General features: G+C 58.5%; 1 protein-coding gene across 15 annotated transcripts in view; it reads right to left on the bottom strand.

The window, feature by feature from the left end:
- Window positions 1-26283, bottom strand: part of TSC2 (TSC complex subunit 2) — a 37295-nt gene that overhangs the window by 3917 nt on the left and 7095 nt on the right. For 6 of the 15 annotated variants that reach the window (XM_033429146.2, XM_033429148.2, XM_033429144.2 and 3 more), the window contains 26 exons: window positions 26130-26203; window positions 24941-25067; window positions 23975-24118; window positions 22960-23097; window positions 21946-22049; window positions 21436-21517; window positions 20151-20306; window positions 19540-19656; window positions 16066-16188; window positions 15188-15294; window positions 14842-14992; window positions 13427-13549; window positions 12805-12939; window positions 11224-11413; window positions 10288-10381; window positions 9967-10069; window positions 9610-9704; window positions 8335-8463; window positions 6736-6900; window positions 6434-6586; window positions 6183-6295; window positions 5421-5636; window positions 3876-4079; window positions 3087-3155; window positions 1696-1826; window positions 255-754 (listed from right to left, as the gene is read on the bottom strand). In XM_033429146.2, the coding sequence (XP_033285037.1) occupies window positions 255-754; window positions 1696-1826; window positions 3087-3155; window positions 3876-4079; window positions 5421-5636; window positions 6183-6295; window positions 6434-6586; window positions 6736-6900; window positions 8335-8463; window positions 9610-9704; window positions 9967-10069; window positions 10288-10381; window positions 11224-11413; window positions 12805-12939; window positions 13427-13549; window positions 14842-14992; window positions 15188-15294; window positions 16066-16188; window positions 19540-19656; window positions 20151-20306; window positions 21436-21517; window positions 21946-22049; window positions 22960-23097; window positions 23975-24118; window positions 24941-25067; window positions 26130-26203 (3743 nt within the window). Of the gene's footprint in view, window positions 1-254; window positions 755-1695; window positions 1827-3086; window positions 3156-3875; window positions 4080-5420; window positions 5637-6182; window positions 6296-6433; window positions 6587-6735; window positions 6901-8334; window positions 8464-9609; window positions 9705-9966; window positions 10070-10287; window positions 10382-11223; window positions 11414-12804; window positions 12940-13426; window positions 13550-14841; window positions 14993-15187; window positions 15295-16065; window positions 16189-19539; window positions 19657-20150; window positions 20307-21435; window positions 21518-21945; window positions 22050-22959; window positions 23098-23974; window positions 24119-24940; window positions 25071-26129; window positions 26204-26283 lie in introns of those variants that run through there. The other 9 variants (XM_033429138.2, XM_049700127.1, XM_033429139.2 and 6 more) reach the window with 9 other exon arrangements.

Here is a 26283-nt window from a genome sequence, read left to right as displayed (position 1 = left end):
AGAGAGATGATAGGGGCTGGGCTTGGAGCTACAAGCCCAGGTCCAGGGTCTTAGCCAATACGGTCACAGCCCATGTGGAGAGCAGCAGGGCCCGAGCCTCATCACCCAAGGAGCTACTCTCTCCTGTGGCTCCGAGCAGCCATGGGGCAGAGGATGTGCAGACCTGTACCCCAGCCTGCTCTGTCCTGGGCCCCTCAGGCACCACGTCCCCACAGGGAACATCCGGGCACTCCCACCAGGAGGGCGAGGCTCACCTAGGGTTGATACCCGGCACCTTCTCGGTATTGGAGGTCCCAGCTCTGCTCTTGAAGGCGTCCCTCTCCACCCTCTTGCCCCTGCGTGACGGGGCCGAATCAGAGATAGTGTAGCCTCGAGGCCGCAGCCCACTGGGGGAGCGGGGACAGCTGGAAGGCAAGGGACCCTCAGGCTGGGTGGGACCCTGGCCCTGGCTCTCTTCGCCTGGGGCTGACCAGGCAGCACCTTCCCTGTCCAGGATCCCTGACTGTGACCGGGCCTTGGCCTCAGGGCTCAGCCGGCCGACATCAGCCTTGTCCCCAGGGTCCCCAAGGATGTCCTGCAGCGTCTGTAGTTCAGGCGATGAGCTTGACTTGCTCAGGGGCTGCGAGGGCTGGAAGGCGAGCTCCACAGAGGGCCGGGAGCCCTCAGAGGAGATGGCCCGCTCGATGGGGATCCCCCCAGCAGCCAACTCCTCGGCGTGGAATGACTTCTCCTCCTGGCTGGAGGTCGAAGATGACTGCAAAGAGTATATCCAAAGAAAATCTTCATCAAGAGGCACCACTGAGGGGACTTCCCTAGTGGCGCAGTGGCTAAGAATCCTCCTGCTAATGCAGGGGACACAGGTTCGAGCCCTGGTCTGGGAAGATCCCACATGCCACGAAGCAACTAAGCCCGTGCGCCACAGCTACTAAGCCTGTGCTCTAGAGCCCGCGAGCCACAACTACTGAAGCCCACGCGCCTAGAGCCTGTGCTCCACAGCAAGAGAAGCTACCACATCGAGAAGCCCGCACACCTCAACCAAGAGTAGCCCCCGCTCGCTGCAACTAGAGAAAAACCCATGCACAGCAACGAAGACCCAACACAGCCAAAAATAAATTAAAAACAACCAACAACAATGAAAATTCAATATACTAAAAAAAAAAAAAAGAGGCACCACTGACCCCACCTGGAGGCAACAAGGCCCCACCCATCCTCCAGCCCAGGGCCATGGAGCTGCCCAGCACCGAACTGATGGTCCCCCCATCCCCTGAAAGCACCTCCCTGTGCCCCACGCTCAGCAGAGGAGACAAGAGCCTCGCAGACGAAAGGATACCAGCAATGAGAAGCTATATCCCTGGGTAGACCACTGGAAAACCCCACACTGTCTTACAGCAGGGACTTGGTAGAACATCTAGCCGTTTTTTTAGATAAGAAAAGGCAAGGGGATGGGGTGGGCGGAACAGTGGAAAAACTTTCTAGAGTTCAGAGCAAATCAGTGATGTGCCACAAAGCTTAAGGTGGAGGTCCCACACCTGCCCCCACCCCCGACTCAGCCCCTGCCTCAGCCCCCGCCTCCCACCCGACCCCCCCCCGCCAAGTAGCTGGGCTTGAGGTCTAGAGGCCTGCCTGGCCATGGAGGTCCAGATGGCAGCACCAACAGGGACCCTCAGGCCGGCTCTGGTCCCCAGCTGCACTCACCCTGCTGAAAGCTTCAGCGTGCCGATAGCGCCCGTCTGTGCCTAGGGTTGCCTCAAAGTCTTCCAGTTCGGGGGGCTCCACTGGCAAACTAGCCTCGCCTGGACTTCCCTCCTCCAGAACTACTGCAGAGTCTGGAAAGACACACACGGTGCTGCTGGGTGCCAGCCCGGCCGCCAGGAGCTCACGTGGCCTCAGGGGTACCAGCTTTTCCCCCACGAGAGGGCACAGTGGCCCCCCAGCAGGGCCACCCCCTCCCATCGAGCCAGCTGGAGGAGGGCACTCTTGAGCACCCTGGGTATGAGCCCTGACACAGGGTGTCTCCTACATGGGCTCCCAGGGGTCAGGATGAGAGGACATCTGCCTCCTCTAGTCCCCACCCATCCACCCCAGTGTCCACAGAAGCCATCTCTGCTCCTTCAGCAAGGCAGGTGGGCAAGGGCAGGCCGGACTCCCATGAGGAAGCCCCCCACCCCCCGCCCCGCCTGAGACGGGGCCTCGGCTCAGGAGGAGGGCATGCCTACACCAGCCCTCAGGAACTGGGGAGAAGCCAGAGCTCCTCCCTGCTTGGCCCCGGTCGAAAGACTGCAGCGGGAAAGTCCCTGTGTGGGAACACAGGCTCGGGAGCCATTCTGGAGAGCGGAGGCTCGCCTTCCGAGTCCAGGCCGACTCCGAGCCGGGCGCACTTAGGAGAGAGCATGACGCCCCCAAGCCGCGTTTCCTGTGCCAGCACCAGGGCAAGGGGGGTGAGAAGAAGCAACTGGGTTAGCGCCGCCCACACGCAGCCCCGCACACGCGCAGTCCATTAGCTGCCCATAAGAGCCCCTCTGCCACTGCACGCTCCTAGCTGGCTCCTGCCCATGCAGTAGGGCCCGGGCGGCTGGAGCCCCGAGCAGGCCACACCCTCCCTGCCGGGGCCTGGGAGCCACGGGCCAGAAGCCGGTCTGCAAGGCCCTCGGCCAGCCTACTGTGAAAGGTAGACACGTCCCAATTTGTGGGTTCACAAAGCCAGTCAGAGCACCAGAGGCCAGGGCAGGGGCAGCTCGGCCGAGGCCCAGAGCCAGGCTCGTACCCCAAGAGCTATCCTCCGTCGGCCTCTGGGGTTCAGTTGCCCGAGGTCACCTCCTCAGGCCTGAAGGGGCTAGGAGGGCCTGTCTGGCTCAGGAACAGAGCTCAGCCATGAAAGCGCGAGACAGTGGGGGTTCCCGCTGGCAAAGCAAACGCATTCGGCACCAATGTCCTCGTACGAGTCAGGGCCCTGCACCCAGAGGGCGACGAGAGGCTGAGGTGCCATCATGGAGGGGTGAGCGGATGAGGGACGATGAGTCAGCATCTAGGGGGCAAAGTGGTGCTCTGCAGCAAACACCGCTTTCCTTAAAGAGACGCACGAATACCTGCCCAGGAAATGCTCCTATGCAGCTTTCCTTGGCAACTGGACTGGTACAGGGAGGAGAAAGAGGCCACTGCAAGGGAAACCATGAGCGGCCAGTCAGCAGAAGGAGAGACTACGCACAGGTCGAGCAGAGAGCACAGGCACCACTAGTCCTGCACAGACCCAGAGCCTGGAGAGAGAGAGGGGAGGGCCAGCGATCGGCTGGAGGGGCGGGTGTGGCACACACGGGTCCCAGCTCTCCAAGCTGCTTGAGCGAACATCTGGCGGGAGTGCATCCCTCCTTCTCGTGAGTAGAGGTCCTCAGCCTCTAAGTGTCATCTGGCCACAGGGAAGGCCGGGGGTTGAAGGACAGCATGGGCCCAGCTGGGCAGGGCCGTGAGAGCGCAGGCAGGCGCAGGCAGGCTCAGGTATGCTCGGCGCATCCAAACCCAAACCCAAACCCAAACCCAAACCCAAACCCAAACCCAAGCAGAAGTGTGGCAGCCTCCTGGAACCCTTGGCACCAGGCACCCAGAGGAGGTGCAGAACCAAGGCCTCGCTTGGCCCTGCCCGTGTCCACCCCATGAGTAGGGCCAGCTGAGCAGGGCCTTGAGCCCACCGATTCATGGTACCGCGCCTCCAAAGAAGGTCGCCCCTGCAGGAGCAGTCCCCGCTCTCTGGAAATGGGCATCCCCCCACGGCCAGCCTTCTCCCAATGCCTGAGGCTGGCAGCACCAAGGCTCAGGACCCCACCCCAGGCGCATCTGCCATCAGACAGGGCACACCAGGTGGGCGAGAGGCCAGCGCTCACCTGTGTTAGAGCGTGGGGGTGGGGGGGGCTTGGCTGAGCCGGCCGCTGGCACCGACAGCGACTTGTAGAGGGCCGTGTCGCGACGCTCCTTGAAGCGCTCGGCGGCCATTAGGGCATTGGACAGCTCCTGCAGGGGCGTGTTGTTGATGTCCGAGGAGAAGGGACTGAGTGGGTTCTCCAGGCTCATCAGCCAGCTGGTGTTCCCTGCAGAGGGGCAGCCAGCACCCCACAGGGCTCAGGGCTCGGGCCCAGCGCATCCGAACAGCCATCCCCTCCCGGACCTCCCCAGGCAGCCCCAGCCACGCTGGCCTTTCGGGAGCATGACTCGTGCTCCACCAGGGAGTAATGGTGGGGGGACCAGGCAAGGCACGCCCCTGGCCTTGCCCTGACGCTCCCACCCCCAGTCCCCCTGCCCCGGCCCTGAGGTCAGGGCAGCCACCAGTGGTCACTAGCCTCAGTGACAAGCATGAGGGGCCCTTAGCTCACAGCACCTGCTGCCCCAGGGCAGTTCCCACACTCAGGACAGGCTCAGCCAGGCTCAGGGCCAGAGGGCGAGCAGCCAAGGCAACTCAGCGCAGCAGACTCCTCCCCAAAGGGGGGTTCTGGGTGGGGCTCAGAGAGGCTTCTGGGCTCTGTCCACTCTCCCCTCCAGGCCCAGAGGACCACGCTTGGACTTGACCTTCCTCACTGAGCAGCCTCACATCCCAGCATCTCATCTGACCTCAGTCCACCTCCTCCCAGCCCACCTGGTTTCCTGCCTCCCCCACGGCCATGCCCTCACAGGAACTGGGAGGACTGGGCTAACACACACGAGGAGCCTCTCCCTGCCCCAACCCCCACGGCCCCACAGCCCAGCACGCAAGGCCTCCATGGGGCCAGCACCCCATCCCTCTCCTCACCACTCGGTCACCACTGGCCCCACACTGCACCTGAGATTCCTCCCAGGCTCTGGGCCTTGGCTGAAACGGCCCTGTCGTGGACTGAGTTGTGTCCCCCCAAATTCACGTGTTGGAGCCCTAACCTCTGGGACCTCAGAAAACGACTGCATTTGGAAACAGGCTCTTTAAAGCGGTAATTAAGGTAAAATAAGACCGCACAGATGAACCCTAATCCATTCTGACTGATATCCTTAAAACAAGATTAAGACACAGAGGGACAACCGCGTGAGGATGCAGTGAGGAGACGGCCATCTAAAAGCCAAGGAGAGAGGCCATAGGAGAAACAAGCCTTGCCGACAACCTAACCTTGCACTTCCAGGCTCCAGGGCTGGGAGGAAATAAATTCTGTTGTTTAAGCTGTCCAGTCTGTGGTGCTTCGTTATGGCAGCCTGAGCAGACCAGGACAGACCTTCTCCTCACTTAGCCATGGGACCTCCCCTCACTGTTCCTCTCTGGGGACTCGGCTCAAAAGTCACCTCCAAATTGCTCCCGTGGCCCAGTCTGCCTGCCACTGGCTTCTGTGTGTCCAGAGTCTTTATGTAACTGTCCCACACTACGGGTTGACAGCGGCCCAGGACAGCTGAGCGCAGGTCCACCCCTGGGGTACCTGTGGGTCTCCGGACCAAGATCTCTGCCCAGCCCTGGGTCAGCAGGGGGACGTAAGCCGCCAGGTTTGTCTTCTCCTTCTGTGCCGGTAGCTGGGTGCTGGCTGAGGCTTTCTCGGGCTTGCTGGCTGGAGCAGTCTGTAAGCCCGGGGAAGCAGGGCTGCCAGGAAAGTGGGAGGCTGGAGCATCCAAGGCACCAACTCGAAGGCCATGGCCCCCTGAGGAGGAGAGCAGGAGGGCTGGTGACCACCACCACCCAGTGGAAAAGCCACTGGCAAGGCCTGGCTGCTCCACCTGGGGCCTGGGCTGGCCAAGCCCTGAGCTAGTGCCCAGAGGCAGCTCAGCCATCCCCAGGCATGGCCCTCTTCCAGTGTCAGTGTCGGCCTTGGCGGACCCAGGGCAGCAGGAAGGGCCCCCATCACCTGTCCCATAGTCAGACCATGGCTCATTTCAGCTACAGTAGAGTAAAAAGCTCAAGGGGTGAGCTGGGCTGAGGGCCAGGACTGCTGAGGGCTCATAAGAAACACTGACCACGAGAACAGGCCCCCAGCGGCAAGTAGGCCTCGTGCCACAGCTGCACAGAAGGTCATGTCCCCCCACACCCCAACCCCGTGACAAGGGCTCACAGACAGCACTCTAGTTATTCAAAAATTGGAGCAGGCCTAAATAAAGCCAGCCGCCTTGATCCTCAGCTCCCAGGACCTTCCTGAGCACAGGGACTTGCAGAGGCACCCAGGAGGGAGGCAGGGTGGGCAGAGGCTCACCAGACATGGAGCGGACCCGGTCCCGGGCTCCACGGCACACCTGTTGCCCAGCCTGGGACTCCAGCTTGGCTGGTGCCTCCTTTGTCTGTCTCACGTGCACACTGGGGTCAGAGCTGAGGACAGAAGGGTCACCACAGAGCGTAACCAAGGTATTCCAGGGGCTCCAGGCCAGCACGACACTGTCTCATGCAGGCCTGGGCTCAGGACAGCCACCATCAAGGTCAGGCAGGCAGGGGCAGAAAGGTGGTCACCTCAACTCTGGGCCCCCCTGCAGCTCTCCTGAGTCCAGGCCCAGCAGAGACCGGGTCCCAGTTCCCACGCTCGTCGTCACGGTGACAAGCTTGTTCCCAACCAGCCAGGTTTTCGTCCTGCCACCTGCCAGGAGGAACTCTCCCACGGGGGACCTGAAAGCATAGGAATGTTGGTCAATACCTCACCCGCAAGAAGAAGTCCCACGTGCCACTCCTGCTGTCCCTTTGACCAAGTGCAGTCATAGAAGAAAAGCTAGGCCCTGCCCTCCTGCCCTGCCCCAGTCCTGGAGCCTGACTCGCACCTCTTGGGGACCGCCGTGAAGTTGGAGAACACGTATCTGGCCATCATGTCCAGACACGTCTCTGTGAGCTCCAGGTGGAGAGTTTTCAAGTTGTCGTCAGCCTGGGCCATTGAGTTCTCATCTGCAGACCCCAAGCTGGCGCTCGTGAGAGATGTCTGGATCCTGCTGGAGGGAGGAGTCACGGCGAGGTCAGGGTGCCAGGTGGGGGCTGAGCCATCTACCACCGGGGCCAAAGCTCAAGGCATGCAGGTGCTGAGAGGGCTGCACTCAGAAAGACCCGCCAGGGCGTGTGGCCAGTCGAGCCACAGCTTGGCAAACCGAGTGGACACATCATCCCAGGGGGTGGGCAGACAGGGGCTCATGGGAGAGACCCAGGCCCGCTCATCGGAGCAGAGGCTTAGGAGATGGGGAGAGACAGGCTGTCCCCTCACCGAAGCGCAGAAGAGTCAGGTGATGGCTTTGTGGCAGAACAGTGTAGTCATGCAGAGACACGGAGACCACAGGACACACAGACAAAGATTGCATTCTGCCCACAAGGCCACCTCCCATGGAGGACAGGAAGGGTCTGGGCTTTGTGTGAGGCTCTTCACCCACACACTTGGGCCGCCCCGGCCCTGCCCCAGTGACCAGGAGGAGGGGCTTGTGCAGGTTTCACTCTGATACAAATTTCATACTCCCTTTGCCGAGTTTTGCTCATGATAAAGAATTTGTTGGAAAAGAGCTAAAAGGAGAGCCTCACTGACCACTCCCCAACCCCAGCTCCCCACCAAGTCAAACACCACTTGGTGGAAGCCAGCCTGAGGCTGGAGCCCCAGTCAGGCGTCAGCAAGCGGGTGGGTCTCCGAGCTGTGGGACACTGAGGCCTGAAGGAGCTTCCAGGTGAGGAGACAGTGCAGCCTGGCCTGTCGGCACGAAGCAATAACCCTCCCCCCGCCAGAGCCCACACCTGCACCCGGACACAGCAGGGAGAAGTGATGAGACTGCACCCCTGGAGAGGCCAGGCCTCCCCTGCCCGGCCTCTCGCAGGCTGGCCCCCAGCCCACTGACCTACACAAAAGCCCCCATTCCCTCTCAGCTACAGCAGAAAACAGACCTTTTCTAGAAAAAAAGCTTAAGAAGAAAGTCCACTGAAGAGAATATGAAAGAAAAGCCGAACCCTGGAGAGTGTGTCCCCACCTGACCTGCATGGGCGCTGCTTTCATTTGCAAAGGCCCCTGACCACCAGGGAGAGGCCTGTGGGCGCTGCCACTGGACACCCTCTATCTCACAGTGGTCACCCTGCTTTAGGCTCCCAGGCCGGCCTCTGAGTATGCTGTGCAGCCAGCCCGCACCCATACGAGCCTTGGTGACAGAATGCAACCTTTCCACCCCTCTCCACCAGGCTCCCCGGGCCCAAGGGCAGGGCTTGGCAGGACGGGCCCCTGCGGCCTGAGGGCTGCCACTTGGGCGCTCCTCCAGCTCTGGCCAGGGAGGGCGTGGGCAGGAGATGAGGTCATGCAAGCAGCCCCATGCACCGCCACCCGGGTGCTCCCGCCTGGCAGCGCCACTTCACGGGCCAAGCTCCAGGGTCTGAGCCCCCCACCCAACAAAGCCCACTACCTGCGGACCACATGTTCAGACACACTGATGCTGCGGCACCGGAAGGCATCGGCTGCAGAGCTCTCCTTGAATTCTTTCACGGGTGGAGAGTTATTCAAGCCTTGTTTGGGGGGTCTGGCTATCCTCAAACTACCAGGTGAGGAAGGAAGGCCCAAGCCCCAGAGAGCCCAGCTCCCGGGAGGGGAAAACAAGCCATTGGAGGGATGAGGAGGAAAGGTCACAGGCCACAGGGTCAGGATGGAGAGCCCACGGGTGAGATGAACAAAAAACCATGCCAGAGGCCAGTTAGCAGGGGGAAGAAACAGAAAACAAAAATGCATGAAAATACATCTTGTAAACATGACAGAAAAAGTAAGGTTTCACGCATGATACCAAAACAAAGAACATTAGTGCAAACTAAATGTGTGTGGACCGCATCGCACGGCAGATTCCAGGCTGTGCTGACCAGGCGTCCCGCCCACCCGCTCGGGACCAGGTGCTGAGGCCCCGAAGGTCATAGCTCAAAAAGAGGTCAGTTCTTAGCTCAAGGCCCTGGCCCCCAGCCACCAGGACCTTGAGAGAACAGCTTCTGACTTAGGTCACACTGACGTGGTCATTCTGGAAAATGCCGTATTCCCACCTAGGGAGAGCCAAAAAAGCTTGGACAGGAAGGTGGGGGACAGGAAGGGGGGCAGCCGTTCAAATGAAATGCAAACGAAACCACAAGGCCTAGCACGGCTCTTCTCAGATTTGGCGAAAGCGGCTGTGATGAAGAAGAGCATGACCCCATTAGCAATGGGCTGGGCGAGAGCTCGGGGGACAAGCCACCCTGGCCCGAGGCTGGGCATCTGTGGACCCTGGATCCTCCCATCCAGGCCAGGTGTTTGGCTTCTCAGGAGTCAGCTGCCCTGATGCAACCCTGGGCTTATTCAGCGGAGTCAGTCCCAAAACCTGACGCCCTAGAACTAGCACCTCAATCTCCAACTCAGCAAATCTGTACTCGCCCGTCACCCAGGCAGGATTGGCCACGACCCAGCACGCAGGCTCCACAACACCACAGGCCACAGCAACCGGCTTGCTGAGGAGCAGCGCTGGCCTCTCCAGCCACGTGTGGGGCGTTTGCAGCCTTCTCAGGCCCCGCCCTGCTTCACAACCCCAGGGCACCTTGGAGCCCAGCATGGTCTGCGCAGGGCGTGCCCTCAGCCCCAGCCCGTACGCACCATGCCGGCCACAGGCCACAGCTTGCGGGCCTGCCCTGCCCCACTGACACCAGGCCCGCCCACACAGGCCCCGCACCTCTTGGGCCTCTCGTTGAGACTGGTGCTCCGTGCTCTAAAGCTGTCCTTTTCGGGGGTGTCATCAAAAGACAGGAGAACGTTGGAGCGCAGACCCTGGCAGAGTGGAGCAGACCTGAGCCGCAGGCCAGAAGGTACTGGCCCTCCAGGCACCCACAGGCTCCTTCCCTCCACACCTGCCAGCCCAGGTACACTGTGAGCCTGGGATGAGCTACAGGCCCAGGACAAGGGTGGCAGAATTGTGTCCCAGTGGCGCCCCACCTCTCTCTCCCCTGCCCATCACCCTGATCCAGCCATGGTGAGCCAGCGGCAAAGCAGGTCCCGGCCCTAACAAAGGACGCGGCCTCCGCTGGCTTACCTTAGTGATATAAGGAACAAAATCTTTCCGGAAGGGCAGGCGGCACCTAATGAACCACATGGCTATGACGTGATGGGCCAGGCACACAATGTACTGATTGAACCTGCGACAAGAAGAAAAGAGAAGTGCTGGAGGTCCAGCATGGCACCCGAGGGAAATGAGCCAGGAGCTGGGGGTGCAGATCAGAGGTGCTATGGCCACAGGGAGCCTATGTGGCTTTCTACTCCGAGAGGCCTGGCCTCCAGCAAGCAGAGGCCTCCAGCTGGCCTGGGCCACAACCAGGAGGGGTAGGGTCTCATAGGGATACACGGCAGCACTTACTTGGAGGGGTTGGTATACGGCAGGGAGATAGCAAACACACTGGCGTACTGCTCTGCTGCAAAGTTCCTGTAGAGCTGAGGTAGCCTGGCCAGAGCTGCAACACCAAGAGACAGCCAGTGAGGGAGCCCAGATGGGCCTGGCAAAGATGGGCCCACGGCCACAGCAGGGCAGGTGTTGCTAGAGTCCTGTGCTCTGTGTCTAAAAAGCCAGTGCAGCTACTCCGACCCAAGAAGGCAGCAAAGCAGTGAAGGTCACAACCCACCCAAACAGGACCTTCCCCTGCCCCTGGGCCTCGGCTCTCTACTCCAAGGGCTGGCAAACTATGGTCCCCAGGCTCAATCCAGCCAGTGGCCTCACTTTATGACCTGTGAGCTAAGAATGGTTTCTACCTTTTCAAAAAGTTGTAAGCAAAAAGAACAGGCAGCCAAGGCATATCACACGTGGCCCTTTACAGAAACAAAGCCCTGCCCTGCTCCTGTTGTCCACACGACCGAGGGCCAGACATGCATGAGGTACTGGGAAGGGGCGAGTGGGGCACCCCAAGCTCCTGGACGTCACAACCTGAGGGGTGAGTAGAGCCCCTCCAAGTTGTAGTGTGTGCTGAGGGGGGACAGAGAGGAGGCTCTAAGAGCCAGGCCGAGTAGGGACCAAGGTCAGGCAACAGGAGGCTCTGTGCCATTTAAACTGACACTGAGGGGAGGAAAGAAGCCAGCCACTCGAAGGCCAAGAAGGAAAGCGTTCAAAGCACAGGGGCAGAAGGTACAAAGGCCCTGAGGCAGCAAAGCGTGGCCCACGGAGCACAACGTGCCTACAGGCAGCCAAGGTGAGGTCTGAGAAGGCAGCACAAGTTACTTCAGGCAAGGCACAGCCCCAAACTCAAGGTCCACCTCACTCACACACACCCAGATACACACGTGCGAAGCCACAGATGCTTACTCGACAGGAACTCGAGGAGTGGAATGGCCATGCTGGCCGTGGCTGAGATGTGCGTGAGCTTCACGACCAGGACAGGCAGCGCCTTGATGATGATGTCAGGCATCTCCACGCTGCAGATGGCCAGGGCCACCACGCACTGGCTGGCGCAGCGGTAGATGAGGCCTTGCTCCAGGCAGTACACCATCTCCCGCTGTGGGACAACACGGATGCCTCAGACCAGGCCCACCACAGGCTGGCCCTCTGTGCCCCGTCCCTGCCCATAGAGAGCCGTTCTGGTGAGCCAGGGCCTGGTCTCCCCTCTCCCACTCCAGAATGTTCTATAGAGGAGAAGACCAAGACTCAGAAAGGCCAAGTGCCTTATCCCAGGTCTCAGGCACCTAAGCGGCAGAGCCACCAGCAGCTGACCCCACCTGAGCCAAGGGGACAGCAAAGCTGGTCTGGTCAAGGTCTTCCTGACACCTCCCCACACCCCCACAAAGGTGGGGTCCCAGGTCCCCAGCCCACCCTGGAGCCAGGACATGCTAGGCTCATCACCCCCTTGGTTCTGGAATCCCCAACTGATTGGCCTTTTGGCAAGGGGAGGATCTGCCTAACACAGCAAGGCCGCCGGGCCCACACCAACCCTGGACAGAGTCCCCCATGAAGATGGCTCAGCTGTGCCCAGCAGGAGACAAGTGCCATCTCAGGCCACAGCCTCGGGCAAACCACCTGGTAGCTTAAGGCCCTGTGGATGATTGTGATTTCCTGCAGCCAGCCCCACCCCTCAGAAACACTTTGGGCCTTGAGGGTTCTCGGGGAACCCCAGTGAGAACCAGGCCAGGCCACACAGAAGGAGCTGGAGCTCACACTCACCCCAGGAGTTGGGGTGGGCAGTGAGGTGGGGGATGGCAAGTCGAGTGTGAGTTTCCAACAGCACTTTGATCAAGAGCATGGGCTCACCACCCAAACAGGACTGAGTCTGAGTTTAGGCCTCTCGCCTTGCTGTGGCCTTGAGTGGGCTACCTGAGCTCCCTAAGACTTCTGTTCCCTGATTGATGAGGGCAGAGTAACAAAAGTATCAGGAATTTAAAGAGAAAGTAAAGGTGATGGCTCATTGCAGGCCTCCCACCCAGCAGTGCAGAATTAAGAAAACAGGCATTACTGCGTGTGCTTTTTGCACCTCATGACAGAGTTGGAGGTAGGCGGAGGGGGGCCCTCTGCCCGGCTGCTATGCCTCTCAAAACAGGCTCGGCGCCGCCAAGCGTCTCAGCACCTATCCTAACACTGTAGCAAGGACAAGCCAGGCAAAGCTCCTTAGAAAGAAAATAGCACTGCATATGTGTGGAGGGGGGATATTCAAGCATTTCATTAAGCCCACTCCTCCCTGAGACAACTCAGGAGCACCAGTGAGTTCAAACGTCCGCGGTTCCAGGCTGGGCCAGCTGGCAGGGGTGCACTGGCCACATAGGGAAGCAGAGCCAGATGCCCTCGCCCTGGCCCAATAGCCACCCGTTAGGAGGAAAACGCTGGGCCCCTTTGGCTGAAGCAAGCATCCTGGGGACCAGGCTTTCAAAGCTCAACCAACCCGCTCCCATCTGGTACCTGTCTGGTTTTGTCCAAGTAGTTATGATAAGAAATTAACGCTGTCAGCACGGGAACCACAGCGAGATGCAGGTCGGTTCTGGAGAACCCTTCTGGGGTGCTTCGGAGCCGCTCGAGGGTCTTGGGACCTGAAAGCTAACAGCCAAGGGCCAGATGTGAAGCCCTGCCCGGCAGCTGGGTCAAGCTGGGTGGCCAGGGGGCACGGGGTGGCCCCTGAGAATGTAGGCCCAGTGGGAGAAGGGGTCAAAGCCCGAGGACCTTCCTACTTCCTGTTCTAGCCAGCAGCCTGCCTTCTCAGAGAAGTGGGAGGCTGCCCACTGATCCGCCAGGGAGACAGACCCCAGGGAGGAGGAGAGGGGAAGGAGTTAAGACCCTGCTCAGTCCTGCACACTCGAGCCCTTCACTGAGGCCCCCAATCCTCTGCCCGAGAGTTGGGATGGGAGGACAGGCTCCCAGAGGCACCATCTGCACTCCAGCCGGGGTCCGAGCCTCTGAGGGAAACAAGTTTGCCTCCCAGGCCTCAGTCTTTCAGAGCTGAGGAACTATGCTGTGGCCCCACCCACCACATAGGCCGCGGACCCGCTGTGCACGACGCAGGAAAGGCCCGAAGCGGAAGGCGCACCATGGAGCAGAGGGCGGCAGATAGCTGGTCAACACTACACGGGGAGGTGAAGATGAGGACCTTGTAGCGCAGAGACTCGGGCAGCTTGCTGAGCACCAGCTTCAGCACCTTCCAGTCAGTCTCCTGCAGGAACAGGGAAGACGGGGTCTCAGGGTTGGAAGCTTGATCTGGACAGCAGCGAGGCCTCAGACCTGCTCTCCTGTTCTCCACACAAGCCTGGGCCCTCAGTCCCTGCAGCTCGGGGAGCAGACGCTACTCAGAAAAAAGTCAGCCCTGGACGGCGGCCGCTGCCTCCAAACGCCAGGCAGGGCAGGAGGCCCAGTGCAGCACCACCCCTCTCCTCTCAGCAGGACCTGGAACTTCTGCACACCGGCCCCATCTTCCCCACCTTCCCAACGGTGATCCGAGGACGGCCTACCAAGGGCACTGGACCCAAGGGGCTCTGACAATGCCCGCCCAGAGCACAATGAAGATGGATCTGGAAAGAAGCTACTGTACTAGCTTAAAGAGAAGCAAGTATTCCTCAACAATCCATGAGCCCACATACCTGCCACAGGACCAAAGTTGACCCAGAACCACAGCATCGAGGACAGGGTTGTGGCCTGCACGGACCTTCCCTGGTGAGCCCTCCCAACCTCCACTGGGGTGACCACTGCCCATAAACTACACCAATGGCCAGGAGTCATAAAAGCCTTTCCCCAGATCCCAACTGTGACACGGAGACCTTGAGACGCTCACAGGAAATCTCCGACAAACCCCTTTAATGCCAAACCCCGGTACCCCCGGGGAACCTGCTACCGCCTCTCCATCCAGCTCTGCTTCCCCACCCGTGGCCCCCAGGAGTGCCCCCCAGCCTATTCCGGGCTGCCCAGCCCCGCCTGCGGCACACTGCTGACCAACCCTCCTCCCTCGTTGCCCCATTGGGGAACAGGCCCAAGCTCCTCCACCTCCCGCCACAGGGAATTTACCTCCCCTACTTCCAGGCTTTGCTTACTCCTGCCGCTGGAATCTTCCCCCTCTTTCAAGACTGCCCTCACCTGCCCCTCCCCATGCCCCCAACCAGATGTGACGGCACCCCCCGCTTCAGTCCCGCACAGCCTGTTGGTGCCTCCTCCCAAGGCACACCCCACCCTACAATCCAGTTATTTGTCAATACACCTCACTCTTGTACCAAAACCACCACCTGGAGGAAGGAACGTCTTCTCGGCTCCGCACCCAGCTTCTGGTGATGCACCACACACAGCAGGCGCTCAACACATGGCTATGGAACCACTGTGAGGCCTCGAGGCAGACAACCAAGAAACAGGCAGCGAACCTCCCAAGGTTGCCAATGTGGGAGAAGAACGGTGGCCCCCGGGCAGCACCAGTCACTGCTTGGTCTGACCTAATGCAGCCGGAGGGTCTGACCATCTCACCTGCTTCAAACACTGCAGCAGGACACGGAAGAGCAAGGAGTAGGGCAGCGAGCCGAGCCGCACGGCGGGGCCTGCAGGTGCCGGGCCAGGGGGCCCAGTGGGAGGTGACAGGGGGCCACCAGCCTTCTTCTCAGAGCCCCTCTCCGGCTCCCTGTGGAAGCAAGTGGGAGAAGCACTGAGGCCAGAGCTCCCGCTCCACAAGGCTAAGGACGGATGCAGGCCCCAAGCCCCAACCCAGGGCTGTGCTCAGGATGCCTCTGGGACCTTCCCTCAGACACAGGACCACCCCAAGGCGGAGGGCAGCGAGCTCCCCACCCCCCACCCGCCCCAGGAGCCAGGACCGTACATGTAGTCGCAGACGCAGTAGGGGCTGAACCTCACAAGCCCGTCCTTGCTGGGCAGGCCCAAGCGGTGCAGCGAGTCGGCCCGCAGCTGCAGGAGGAAGTCGAAAGCCTGCGGAGAGCAGGAGGCATGGTCCAACAGAGAGAAAGCCGCCACCTGGCCATGCAGACCAGCGCAGCTCTCGGGAAAGGCTGCTGCGCTAACAGCAACCACGCCCTGACTTCATTGCAGACGGTGGTGCTGGCGGAGAGGCGCGGGCACTCATGGCCTCCTCCCTCAGAGCCCATGGAGGCTGTGACATTCCCACAAAAGCTGGGCGACATGGCAGCCTCTCACACCCGGGGAAACAGCGGGAGTGGACATATTGCACCTGCCCAGGCATCATCGCACGGCCCTGGTATAGACAGCAGAGCTCTGCTCAGGACACTGTCGCTTCCCCCAGCTATTGGTGGGTCATTTAACTGGAGTCCCCAAATGACAGGGGGCTGCCCCATTGGGCAGACGCTCTGAAAGGGACCGGGGCTTCCATCCCAGCGCCCTCTGCTCATCCTGGTGCCAGCTCCCATGGTGGGAGCTCATACCAGTATGCCCTGCCCTGCACCCCCACTGCCAGTCACTAACAGACTCCGCGGCACCAGGGGTCTGGGGCTCCAGAGCAATTCCCTTTCTCTGCCCCCATCTCAGGCTGCCATGTGACTGAGAGGCATGCAGACCACAGGCAAAGGAAAAAGCAGCAGGTCCTGGGGAGGACGCAGCCACAGCTGGTGCTAAGGAAGGAACAGTCTGCTGAAGACCCCTCCCGGGCCCCCTGCCACCTCTCCAGTCTGCAGCCACTGCATTCACCAGGCCGGATGCAGCTGCTGGGTGCCCCAGGGAACATACCTGCAGCCGGATGCTGCTGGCAATGGGCAGGGTGTAGGTGTGCTTGTAGTGGAGCTGGATATGGCTGACAAGCGTTTCATACACACGTGTGGCGTGGCTGGCAGGCAGGGCGTACAGCTTGGTCTGCAGAGAGAGCGCGCTGGTCACTGCAAGGGCAGGAGGCCAAACTGCAGCCGGGGAGTCAGCACCTTGATGCCCGGGGGGAGAGGCCAGGCAAGCACTTTGGAGGTAACTGGCCGTACCCACCATTCTTTAAAATGTACAAACACTTCAAGCCACCAACTCTGCTTCAGGGCTTCATCCCACGGGTACGCCCACATGCGCCCACCCTTGGTGAAGGCAAAAAACCAGAAACAGCCACATATCTGTGTTATCAACAGGGAATTGGTTAATGAATCAGAGAAACCTGCCCAATGGCACACAACACAGCAACGCATGACAGGATCCACGTGCACCGACAGAGCACCTTCTCAACGCCACGAGGCAAAGCGGGAGAAACCAGGGGCAGAGCAAGGTGGGAGGTGTGCTTCGTGAGGGGTTATAAAGGGGATAATTCCCCTAGCTGCTGGGGCTGTTATTAACCCCACGGTGAGCCCGTCTCCCCCACCTCTGCAAGGTCAAGAGCACCTCCCTGACAAGCCAGGCTACGGGAGGCCAGGTGTGAGAGTTCGCGGTGCTGCCAGCAACCTGGTTCTGGGGGCAGGGGTTATGGGGTGGTGCTGGGGCAGGAGGGACCCAAGGGACCCAGCTACAGCCAAGGGTCCCCTTTGTGGTACTCTGAGCCTTGGAGGAGAGCAGTGCTTCAAAAAAGTATCACTGATGTTCTTTTATTTACTTATTTATTTTGAATTTTATTTATTTTTTTATTGATATTCTTTTTAAAGAAAAAAATGATTAACAGAGTGGTGTCTCTTTGGTTCAAAAACAATATAGGGACTTCCCTGGTGGTCCAGTGGTAAATGCAGGGCACGCGCGTTCAATCCCTGCTCGGGAAACTAAGATCCCACATGCTGTGGGGCAGCTAAGCCCATGGGCCACAACAACTGAGCTCGTGCGCCTCAACCAGAGAGTCTGTGTGCCGCAAACTACAGAGCCCACGCACTCTGGAACCCACACGCCGCAACTAGAGAGAAGCATGCGCGCCGCAACAAAGAGCTGACGCAGCCCCCCAAAATAAAATAATTAATTTTAAAAAAACAACATAAAAGTATTATCCCTGCTTTCCACAAAAAACAAAACACACACACAAGGGAGAGGGGAGGGAGTTGGACACCACGCTTGACAAAGCACAAGCATCTCAGGAAGGACACCCACGGAGTTGGGCAGCCACTGCTCTGCCTGCCCATTTTGGTGGGAAGAAAGGAGGGAACAGAACTTTTTGCTATGTTTATGCTGTTCGCGTGTTTTAACTAGACATATATATTATTTTTTAATTACAAAAAATGAAAACAGGCTGGCCCAGGACTTTGCTCAAGTAGGAAACAGCTCAATTCTGCGGCCCCGGGTCACCTGGGCTCGATTTCCAAGTGAGGGCAACAGACCATCTCTTTTTCATTCTCCGTATAGGCTTCTGGGTTCATCCAGGCCACAGGGCTCCCCACAACCCCTCAAGTCAGGACACAGGGAGCACGGGGCTGCTATGGACAAGACACCAAGGAGGTGCCGTCCACTTTTTATCAAATTTTAAACTTCCACACCAGATAATAAAAGTCCATCACGTATAAACATGACGGAAACTGTTCTACCATCAACATTTTACGAAGTAGTTTATGAACCAATTGATTCAAATATTACATTTTACACAATACTGATACTGGCAGGTGACCTTAAGTATAGATAACGCCACAATGCTTTGCAAGTCAGTGATCGAGGGCGGTAGCCAGTGGAAGAGCCTGATCGCTGCCCTGCTGGGGACGTAAAGGGACAAGTCCACAGCTCCATCAAGCCTCAAGAGCCAGGCGGTGCCCAGGAGCGTGTGAGGACAGCCACCACGCAGGAGAGTGAGCACGACGGGGCAAGAATGATTGGGGACAGAGAATGTGTGCAAATTGTCTGACTGATGAAGGACTTGTATCCAGGGTATGGAAAGAACCCTTACAACTCGAGAAAGACAAATAACCCAGTTTAAAAATGGGTAAAGAGGGCTTCCCTGGTGGCGCAGTGGTTGAGAGTCCACCTGCCGATGCAGGGGACACGGGTTCGTGCCCCGGTCCGGGAAGATCCCACATGCCGCGGAGCGGCTGGGCCCGTGAGCCATGGCCGCTGAGCCTGCGCATCCGGAGCCTGTGCTCCGCAACGGGAGAGGCCACAACAGTGAGAGGCCCGCGTACCGCAAAAAAAAAAAAAAAAAAAAAATGGGCAAAGGATCTGAACAGACATTTCTCCAAAGAGGATACACAAACAACCCGTCAGCACATGGAAAGATGCTCAACATCATTAGGAAAACGCGAATCAAAACCACAGTAAGATTTCACTTCATACCCATTAGGATGGTGATAATCAAAAAAACAGAAAATAAGGAGTGTGAGTGAGGATGTGGAGAGAATGGAAGCCTCATCCACTGATGCTGGGAATGTAAAATGGAGCAGGCCCTGTGGAAAACAGCCTGGCTGTTCCTCAAACGATTAAGCAGAGTTACCGGCTGACTCAGCAATTCCACTCCTAGGTGGATCCCCTAGAGAAATGAAACACATGTCCACATAGAAACTTGTGAGTGTTCACTGTAGCACGATTCACAACAGCCAAAAAGTGGAAGTGACCCAAGTGTCCATCAACCGATGAATAGATAAGCAAAATATAGTCTATCCGTACAATAAACTATTACCCATCCATATAAAGAAATGAAGTACCGACACACGCTACAACATGGATGAACCTTGAAGACATTATGCTCAATGCAAGATGCCAGACACATGAGGTCACATATTGTGTGATTCCATGTCTATGAAATGCCCAAAATAAGCAAATTCAGAGACAGAAAGTGAATTAGTGATTGCCAAGGGCTGGAGGTGCTGAGGGAAGAATAAGGAGTGACCGCTAATGGGTATGGAGCTGCTTTGGGGTAAATGTCTCTAATGATGGCTGCACAACTCTATGAATACAACAAAGACCACGGAATCATACACTCTAAACGGATGAACTGTATGATATATAAGCTACATCTCAAAAAAGCTATTAAAAAAAGACCAAACAACCGTGGGGACAGAACGGACACCAGCCCTTCCCACCTCATTGGCTGTGGAGAGACGTGAGGTGGTGGTTCTGGCCCTGGCTTGGGAGTGTTTCTCACAGACTGGCTCTGGCTGGGCCTTGTCCACGCTTCCCTGACCTGGTCAGGGCTCTGACCTGGTCCCCCCACTGTAACGAGGAGTTGGGATCACACTCGGACTGCCCTCTGAGACCCCAGGGAGTGCCCAGGTCTCCTCAGGGATGGGTCGCTAAAGAGCAGCACTCCAATGAAATGCAGAGGCCCACCTGAAGGATGACCAGGAGTCCCAGGACTGCAGTCTTCACATCCTCCAAGGAGGCCGAGTACACCACCACATCCCTTTCCTCCAGCTCAGGGGGTGGAGACAGGGAGCGGGCAATCACCTACAGAAAGAAGATCTCTATTTAAATTCCCAACTCTGGGCTCCCTGAGGCAGCAACCATCAGATCTGATATTTTCTACCCAAAAATACTTTCTCCTTTATTTCTCAAGAGGAAAGATGCACTCCCCTCATCCAAGGCATGGTTCAGAAACTGCAATGCATTTTGAAATTAAAAGGATGCTGGCTGTGCAGAAGGACAATGTGCCCAAACCCCACCCCCAGCCAGTCTCCCCCGAAGCCACAGAGCCATGTCCCAGGACCCCTGGGCAGCACGGCAGCAGGACAGCGCCAAGCAGCAGCAGGCCCGGCCAGACCTCCCAACACCGCCCCATCTCTGTTAGGAGGGAACCCCATCTCGGAGAGACCCAGGCAGTCTCCCTGCAGAGAACGGAGACAGCGGGTCCAAAGAACATTGCTGTCCGCTGGGCTCTGCCACAGAGAGGGGTCCCAATGGCAGCCCAGGCGCCCCAAGCCCCAGGCTCGAGTGGCTCTCACTTTCTCAATGATGTCCAGCAGGCTATTAAAGTGGTGGGTGTGGCAGCCTTCAGCCAGATCTACCAGCAACTGGGTGGCCAGCTTTCGGACTTGGTGGTCTTTATCCTCCGGGACGTGGGAGAGCTGTGAGATGACCACTGAGTTGATCAGCTCCTCCTGCACCAAGCACAAGAGAAGCCAGGTGAGCCACTGGCCACACGGCCAAAACTCACCTAACACGTCGTTAAAGACTTGGGACAACAGCAGCGGGGTGTGCGAGAGCCTGAGAGGCCCAGGCCTCTTCCAGGGCACTCTGTGCGTCCCCTCGGCTCAGGAGAATGATGACGACTACACGTTGGCCCAGCCGGGGCATGGCCCACAGGCTCAGACTCAGACGTGATGCAGCAGTGAATGTCCCTGCTCCCTCTCTGTCATTCAACATCACAATTAAGAAGGATCCCATGTGGAGGGCTCTCTGCCCTGGGGATAGAGAGACCTCGTCCCCGACATCACAGAGCCCACTATAACGGGGCAGCAGGACGAGCGCTTTCACGGAAGCAGGTACAAAGCGCTACAGGAGCAGAGAGCAGGACGAGAGCGACCCCAACACGAGGGACTCAAGAACCCAGAGGGCTTCCTAAAAGAGGCAGCACTGAGCTGGACTCTGAAAAAGAATGAATTCCAAGGGACAGAGATGCAGGGAAAGGGAAGGCTGAGAGGGTAGGAGGGGTGGGCAGGTCCTAGGGATACCAGGCATTCCAGTGAGGCCTCGGTGAGGAAGGTGCTGGGAAACGAGGGGAGATGTAGAGCCTGAGCACACCTCCCGGAGAAGAGAGCCCAGTGGGCAGAGGCCGCTGCCGATTCTGAAAGAAGGACAGGCCCTGGCTGCAAACCTAGTGAAGGATGGACTGGAGGGGAAGAAATGCAGTAGAGAGGTTGGTAGGGGCTGCCACCACCCTGGCATCTGGTGATCAGCCCAGAGCCCGGAGGATGAGTGTGATTATAAAAAGAAAATGTCCCCATGCAAGACTGTTTTCCTGAGGGCAGGGACTATGCCATCCTGGCCGCTCAGCCACAGGCCTGGCAGAAGGCACCAAGGAAGGGAGGGAGGGAGGGATGAACGAGGAAACAAAGCCTGCCACAGAGAGGCGCTGGCAGACCCCAGGTCCCAGGCCAACCCCAGGAGGCGTGTAGTGCCCTGAAAGGGCCACGCGCTGCCTCTCGGGTGAGTACCACCCCGCATGGCTTGTGGAGGCCGCCCTCACACCTGCTGCCCCAGGGCTCCCGCGCCAGCATGGATACACACCTCATAGAACTGCCTGTTGATGAGCAGCACGAAGGACAGGACGTCCAGCACCTTGATACGCACAGCACTGCGCAATTCGTTTCTGGGGGGAGGAGCACACCTGTTGGGGCTGGGCGGGTGCACCAGCCACCGGCCTCACCCTCCCCCAGCCCGAGTAGCCCAACCTCCAATGGCTTCCCTGGGGACCCAGCCCCCAGACCCACCCGCCTCCGTGTCAGGCAAGACTGACTCCAGATCCTCCCCGCGTGGGGCCCAGCTCGGCGACATCCAGACCAAGAATGGGGTAAAGGGGCAGAGAACCTGGCCCTCTGAGATGGCCTCTTTCTAGATGACCACTCCACAGGAGGGAGTAAGCACAGAGGCCTCAGAGAACTCTGTCCTCTGGAAGACAAACCCTTTCCTGCTCAGTGAGAACTGTCACTTTCAAGAATCGGAGAGGAAAGTGCTAACTCTCAGTGTCCTGCCTGCAGTGCAGACACAGGGTCAGGTGGGCCTCCAGAGGCTGCCTACCTGAAAAATCTCTCCATCAGTAACTGCAGGTTGTGAATCCAGCCATCCTTTGCTGGATGGATTGACTGAGCCCTGTAGGTTATTAAGTTTAAGAGGGAGGACTCCTGTCAAAGGAAGAAAGACCTGGAGTGAATGAGCCGCTCTGCCCTTCCAGAGATTTTTTGATAAATACGGCCCCATGCTGCTGGCCCAAGAGACCAGCCACTCCGAGGCCCAGGTAGGGAGCCCACACGATAAAGGCCCTGCTGGCAGCAGTGAAGATTCATTTAAAACCCACATAACGGACTTCCCTGGTGGCACAGTGGTTAAGAATCCGCTTGCCAATGCAGGGGACATGGGTTCAAGCCCTGGTCCAGGAAGATCCCACATGCCGTGGAGCAACTAAACCCGTGTGCCACAACTACCGAGCCTGTGCTCTAGAGCCTGCACACCACAACTACTGAGCCCACTTGCTGCAACTACTGAAGCCCACCTAGAGCCCACGCTCTGCAACAAGAGAAGCCACCGCAGTGAGAAGCCTGCGCGCCACGACGAAGAGCAGCCCCCGCTTGCCGAAACTAGAGAAAGCCTGCGTACAGCAACGAAGACCCAACATAGCCAAAATAAAGAAATAAAAGATAAAACCCACATAAAAGCCTTGCATCAGGCTGAGCCCTTCTGGCACCAGGACTGCCTGCCTTTCGGAGAGCAGACATGCTGAGCATGAAGCCAACTGGCCCCTCCCTCCGCACAGGTGGGAGGAAACGGATGCTTAGGCTGTGATGTGCTCTCACAGACCCACACGCATTCAGCCTCCTGACGGCACGGCAGACTTCTCTGCTGGAGCACAAATCCCAGGGGAGCAGAAGCCTACCAAGGTTTTTACTTCAAACTCACGGAAAACTTGCCTCCAGACCCACACAGCCAGACCTCCGGGAGCTGAGCAGCCCCTCCTCTCCCCCAGCAGCCTGACCTAAACCACCCGCTTGCCCAAGCACCAAAGGCCCACTGTGCTGGAGAGAGAGGTGGTCTTACAGGCCTCTGGTCTGCACATCTCTCAATGAGCTCAAAGTATCTCTCCTGCGAGCCATGGAACTCATTTTGATCACACAGCTCTTCCACCGTGGTCAGCAGGTCGTGGACGATAGCTTTGAGTTCTGGGCTGTCCAGGCTCTGCAACACGAAGGCACGGTTACACAGGAGGGATCTCAGCTCCCTTCAAGGACTCGGCATTGGAGTCCTCAGCTCAAATGAGCTGAATCCAGACACCCTCTCAGGTCCTCCCACTGGACAGGGGGCACGAGTGCTATTCCTGCCCATTGGGGAACGGTGGGGCCCAAGGGGTCCTGGCTGTGCCCACATGGCGGGCCTCCACTACTAGTGTGTTCACACCTCCCTCAGGCTCTCGCATCTTCTGGAGGCCCCAGGGGTGTGGCCTCCCAGACCATCACTCCAAGATGAAGCACTGCCTGACCAGCTGGTCGTGACAATGATGTGGCCCAGCAGCCACCCCTGAGGGACAAGAACCCAGGCCCTGCTGAGTTCCGGTCCTTCCTCCCACGGGCCTGGCCGTCCGCCTAAAGCCCGCCCCAGTGCCCCAGACCCGAGCCCATGCTATATGGGGCCTCATCTCATCTGCAGCCCCTGCACCATCACGTCCTCCTTCCTGCCACAGTCAAAGCCCTCCTCCAAAGTTCCACCAACTGCGGGCAGCATTTGAGACACTTTGGGAACTGTCTTCAGGGTCCACTTGCAGGCCATGGAGGCCACCTGGCGTGTTACTCTGTCGATCTTGATCAACACTACCCCCCACCCCCCTTGCTCACCTATTACATAGTCCTGCTTCAACTGATCGAGGGGATTTGGGAAAAACAGCCGTCTTCAGTGGACGGTGAGTTGCCACCCAAGAGCCATCAGAGAACACGGCCCAGCAAGCTCTGAGGGAGGGCCCTGGAGGGGCGGGGAGAGGCCCCCATGGGTCCACGCCCCCCAGGAAGGGGCCCTCTGGCCAACGGGTCGGCCGTCTCGGTTCTCCCTGTGCCCACCTCACCTGGAGCTGCTGAAGCAGGCGTTCAACAATGTTCAGCAGGATGTCCCATGTCACAGCCTGGAGCTCCCTCCGGTACTTCTTGATAAGTCTGGTTATGGAGAGCACGATCTCATAGGACACCACCTCGTTCGGACAGGTCATGGCCTGGAACACGGCCCGGGGGGCACGCAGCATCAGCCCCTTTGCGCTCACGCACAGGAAGCCCCAGCACGTCGCCCTTGGAACCTAGCATGAGATGCCTCGCTCCCACGCACATCTCGTGGGCCACAAAAGTAGTATCTCAGGAACCCAGAAGTGTGTTTTCTATACTGGCTCCAAAGGGCCTGACGTAGCCAGACCATTCATTTCAAATTCTGGGTCCCTGGCTTCCTGGCCTAGAAGAACCTGAAAGCTACCCTGATGCAATTAACGTGCAAAGAACATGGCCTCCACTGCCCAGGAGACAGGGTGTGGCCAGAAGGACCCCATTAGGGGCAGCTGGGACATGACACAGCTCATCTGCTTGTCAGGTAAGATGAGGATGGTGTGATTGCCCCAGCTCACCAGGGTGCCATGACAGCTACATGAAAACATGCAAAGTGCTCCGAACTCCACCAGGCACGGTGGAAACACAAGCTATTAACTCTGGCCTCATTCTAGACCAAGAGCAAGTTTGCCACTTGACCAAGGAAACTGTCGAAAGCAAGTATGTCACTATCCCCAGGGGGAATCCTGAGCAGTCCTGATGCTAATTTGTAGAAAATGAAATTCACAAAATATAATATTTGCTTAAGGATAAAACCTTCAAAGGCCCTACATCGCAACCCCACTTGCAAAGCAAATGACTGCACACGTTCCCCCCGTGCCCACCCCCCACCTCCTGCCCCGCAGCAGACTCCCCGTCTTGACAGGCCTGTCCCCACTGGGTGGGGCTGAGGTGAGCTTTCCCGCCCTCACCAGCTCACTGCGGTACAGAAGCCAAGTTACCTCATAAAATGACGGCAACACAGATGTTGGGGAGTTCTTGAGAGAGTAGAGCCGGTGGGCTCCCCAGAGAGCCATGCCAACAAAGAACACAGCTCCTCTCAGCAGTGGGGCATCTTCCATGTAGGCTCTGAAAGCGTTCCCCGGGAAGACAGGATATAAGCAGGGCCCAGCCCAGCATCTACCCAGGCTCCTGGCAGCCTCCCTGGAGGTCCCTACACTTATGAGGCAGAAGCAAAGCTGGGGAAGTAGGCTGGGCAGGGGACTCAGGGGCCAGCAGCAACCGTGTGATTCATTCACGCATTCGCTCAACAGCCCTCAGCATCATGGTGCTGACAGCCTAGGAGACACAGGTGTGAACCAAAGGATCACGTAAATAAACACCAAGGTTCCAACTCAGATTACAGCTAAGAAGGAAAGCCATGGGATACGAGAGCAGACCTGCTCAGGGTGATCAGGGAATCTAACCGCAACACTACAATGTCAAGGATACTCAGGGAAACTCAACCCAGGTGGAAGGACATTTCAGCAAGATGAAAGTTACGTGCAAAGGTCCTGGGTGGGTGGCAGAAGGGCAACAAGGCGGGAACGAGAAGCTCACAGGCTGAGCAGGGCTGGACCATCCAGGCCTTGCCATTTGGTTTTTATCCTGAGAGCACTAGGAGCCATTGTGGCCTCAAGCAAAAAGTGACACAGTCAGATCTGTGCTGGAAAAACTATGTGTGGCTGCTGTGTGGAGGAATGGACTTCAGGAGGCCAAGAGTGAGTGCAGGAGAGCAGTGAGGAGGTGAGAGCTGAGGGGGTGGGGGGGCCCGGGAGTGGACAGACGACCATCTCAGGGGCAGAAGCAACACCACCTGAGACGGTCTGGCTGTGGGAGGTGAGGCAGGGCCTCGTGACAAGTGGGTGGTGAGGCAGCCCCACTGGAGGAGGTCCGCCTGTGGGAGGGAGGTCGAGAGCTCAGTTTTGCATGTTCTGACTTTACTGGCAGGAGGAGGGGAGGACAGGTGACCAGTAGCATAAGACGTGAGCCCTAGATCAGGACTCGCTTCTGGAGCAGCCACCCCACCAGAACAGGAAGCTCCGCATCAGCCTGTGCCGAGGCATAGAGCCCACACAGGGAGCCTCCTTGAGGAGGCCCTGCGGCCGCCAAGCCGCCCTCACCCATGCCGGCTGGGCCACCCGCACTCGCCTGTCCTCCATGATGCGGCACATATTGTAGATGGCACTGTGGCCCAGGTGGGTGCCCAGGAGATTGCGCATCAGCTGGGAAGCAAGACGCACCGTCGTTAGACTGGCAAACACAAACACGAGCCCGGGGCCTCGCACGGCCACCACTCTGAAGC

The sequence above is a fragment of the Orcinus orca genome, chromosome 16 (assembly GCF_937001465.1).
Source record: "Orcinus orca chromosome 16, mOrcOrc1.1, whole genome shotgun sequence".
Classification (NCBI taxonomy): Eukaryota; Metazoa; Chordata; class Mammalia; order Artiodactyla; family Delphinidae; genus Orcinus; species Orcinus orca.
The sequence above is the reverse complement of the archived record's forward strand: the minus strand, read 5'-3'. Positions and strand labels throughout refer to the sequence as shown.